Below are 3,099 nucleotides of genomic sequence, written 5' to 3' on the forward strand. Positions count from 1 at the left end.
ATAGGAATCAATTCCAAGGATGTAGGGGACGGTATCAGTATCGGTCTCTATCGATGCCGATTCTATACCGATCCAGATCGGATGGGATCGGTGGGTATTGGTCTATTTTACCCTTGATTTTTATAAAAGGTACTATTTTTTACCTATTTTACCCCTAAAACAATCCGGATAACCGATCTAGATCGAGTATCGGTCTCAGTTGATACGACCGATCCCAGACCGTTACTTGAAACCATGATCAGTTCGATCTCCAATTCCAAGTTTAAAATCCTAGTTGATTTGTCTAGTTTGGATCAATCCCAATTCTGATAATTATAGAATGGCATATCTAGGATTTTTGGGATTAGGCTACTGGTTTTTAGAATTTAGTGTCAATTCTAGTATTTTTGTGATTGATTTGGATATGATCCAGACTAGAATCATTAGGGACCAATTTATTCTTTGATTTTGAGTTAAAATTCTGGTATTAGCCGATCTGGATGAGAATTGGTTGTGAACTATCCAACTCTGGAAGTTCTAGAATGGTCAATTTAGAATTGGAATCACTAGAGGGATTGTTTTGATACTCAATTTCTAGTTTAAAATCATTGGTTGAATAAACCAATTTCGATCTAAATCGACCATAATAATACCCATCCAGGCTGTTTTAGAATGACTGATTATAAGGCTTTTGTGATTGATTTGATCCATTTCTGATTTTGATCACTTTGATCTAGATTTTATCTAGTATTAGGCCAAATTGAAATCAAAGTTCAATTTCAATTTAGACCGCTTCGGTTTTTGTTGAGTTGACTTAATGGCCTCTTGTAGGTAATATGTTCTCTTTTAGTAATTTTTTAAAGTTGTTATAAGGTCTTTTATGGTTTCGATTCTCTTGATCTGGTCCAATTCAATTTTTTACCGATTTGATAAAAACTCATATTGATAAAGGTTCGTTTCACGTTTCTCTTGATTAGTCCAACCCGCTTGGACTGAAAATGGACACCCTTACTCAAAGCAATAGACCCAATCACCCAACGGTTAGTATAATATATATCTATATATATTTTTTTTTTTCAATCCCATGTTGGACTTTAGAGAGACAAGGAATTGAGATTTGAGATTCCAAACGTAGTAATGGGTCTATTTGAGGATAAAATTACATTTCTACCATTTTTAAACACTTTATCATAAAAAGTGGTGCAACAGCTTTTAAGTTTTTATTGGGAATATAAACACATGAAATTACCTTTTGAATCTTCTTAAACCAATCATTTCTTTCATAGTATAAGACTTTTTAGGTAACTAAAAGTGGATTACAAGTCTTTTGTAACCTACCTAGGTTACAACTAGACAAACCCATTATATTATCATTAGATATTTCCCCACTTTATTTATGATTTCACTATTATACTATAATTCCGCTACTATTGGTTGGTTTGTGGTGTGAGATTGTGAATTGTTAAAGTACTGTGATCAGAGATCCTAGTAGGTTCGTAAGACGGGTAAACGTCTTACTCACACCTTCGGCATTCCTACACGATAAGTTGAGTTTACTAAAAGTGGGTTGTGACACATTTATTATATTTAAACCCATAAAATTGATAGAGAGGTGTTAGTTTTAAAATCCAAAAGACAGAATTACCCCTCCTCCTCCTCCTTCCCACCCAAAATCCGTCACACTTTCTTAAGAGCCTTAAATGTTATATCCATGTCTGCTAGGCTTTGTAATAAATTTATCAGAGAATCTTCGGACTGTCAAAAAGGAAATTTACCACAACAGAAGGAAGAATTGAAGAAACTAAGAAGATTAAGAGCTAAGATAAAAGGCAGACCCGATCAGGATCTTTGAAATGTTACTTAATATTGAGAATCTTAGTCTGTTCTTGGTCAATTACATAGCTCCGATCTCTATCATCGTCGCCATCAAGTGACCTTGGAGGCGAAGGAGAAGCTCCCTTTTGAGAACCTCCTTTTCCCTCATGGCTGCTGGTTTCTTTTTCAATGGAAGAAGATTGTTGCTACACTTTCTTAATCTCTTTGTTATTTGACTTCATCGAATCAAGATCACAGTTCTTACAACGGGGAATCGTAGGTGTATAAAGCCGCTCAATGATTCCATCTCTTCGATCTTTCAATTCGTTTCTGTAGTCGGTGGAGGCAACACAGATTGCTGTGTCTATGAAAGTCCAGACATCCACACATGAACTCCTCAAAATAGATCTAAAATCATCATCATCCATTATATGGAATAGAACCTCGCCATCTCCCTCAAATTTCACCTGATTTTTTCGTTATTTGGATTCAAAATAACTAAAGATTTGACGTCAATCTACAAATCGATCGGATCTAAAGTATTGCCGATTCTATAAATCAAATATCAAACCTCCAAAAAACCAAGTATATCAGGCACCAGAGGCATGTCTGGTCCCATTCGCAAGAGCTGGAAATCGTTTCGAGATTGTCTTCGGCTCCGTTGTGCTAGTGCCACGTGGGCTTCCTCTTCCTCCGACGGTGACAATGACGATTGTTATCTCCATATTTCAGAGCCAATTCTGACCAATCCGCACGAAGTTTGAAATTACCTGAAATCGAAGACACCCTTGCGTCTCGGGTTGGTGAATACACACAGAAATTAAGTCACCTGTCGAACATCTCCGTTGCTCGTCGCCTGAGATTCCTGGTGCTCTCAAAACTTCCACCTGAGACGGAGAGGAGAAGCCCTCCCGTCGCTCCCACTTTGCCTTCGCCGAAGAGGAGAACCCGTCGCGTTTAGAGTACCCTTCGCCGGAGAGGAGAAGCCTTCCCGTCGCTCGCGGTTTGCTTGCCTTCGCCTGGTTCGTCGTCGGAGAACTTCGCCTGTTGGGTTGAAGATATTGAAGGGAAATTTTGGGTTTTCGAAAATTTTCAATGAACCTCACCGCCTAACCCAAAAAACGATGCTAACAGTGTCAATTTTGTGAGTTTAAATGTAATAAATGGAATTTTAGAGTGGTAATGTAATTTGGGCAAAAGTTAGGAGAGGTGGATGTAAATCACCCTATTTTCATTTACACCTATGTAACCCTATATTTGTCAACTGTCTAGGCGTGCATCCATCTCATACCTTTTTTTTTTTTT

General features: G+C 37.7%; 1 protein-coding gene across 1 annotated transcript; it reads right to left on the bottom strand.

The window, feature by feature from the left end:
* Window positions 1-1,656: 1,656 nt before the first annotated feature.
* LOC122067619 (probable mediator of RNA polymerase II transcription subunit 26c) lies at window positions 1,657-3,099 on the bottom strand. Its single transcript, XM_042631461.1, has 2 exons — window positions 2,005-3,099; window positions 1,657-1,738 (listed from the first exon to the last, which is right to left on the bottom strand). The coding sequence occupies exons 1-2, from the start codon at window positions 2,220-2,222 to the stop codon at window positions 1,657-1,659; spliced, it is 300 nt and encodes a 99-aa protein (XP_042487395.1). The 5' UTR covers window positions 2,223-3,099.

The sequence above is a fragment of the Macadamia integrifolia genome, unplaced genomic scaffold (genome assembly GCF_013358625.1).
Source record: "Macadamia integrifolia cultivar HAES 741 unplaced genomic scaffold, SCU_Mint_v3 scaffold3011, whole genome shotgun sequence".
NCBI classification, from domain to species: domain Eukaryota; kingdom Viridiplantae; phylum Streptophyta; class Magnoliopsida; order Proteales; family Proteaceae; genus Macadamia; species Macadamia integrifolia.

Bases quoted from the DNA above. Each gene is read 5' to 3' on its own strand.
- LOC122067619 (XM_042631461.1), bottom strand. From the start codon at position 2,222: ATGGATGATGATGATTTTAGATCTATTTTGAGGAGTTCATGTGTGGAT. The intron at 1,739-2,004 runs GTAGCAACAATC...ATTTCCTTTTTG, and splicing joins AACAAAGAGATTAAGAAAGT to ACAGTCCGAAGATTCTCTGA.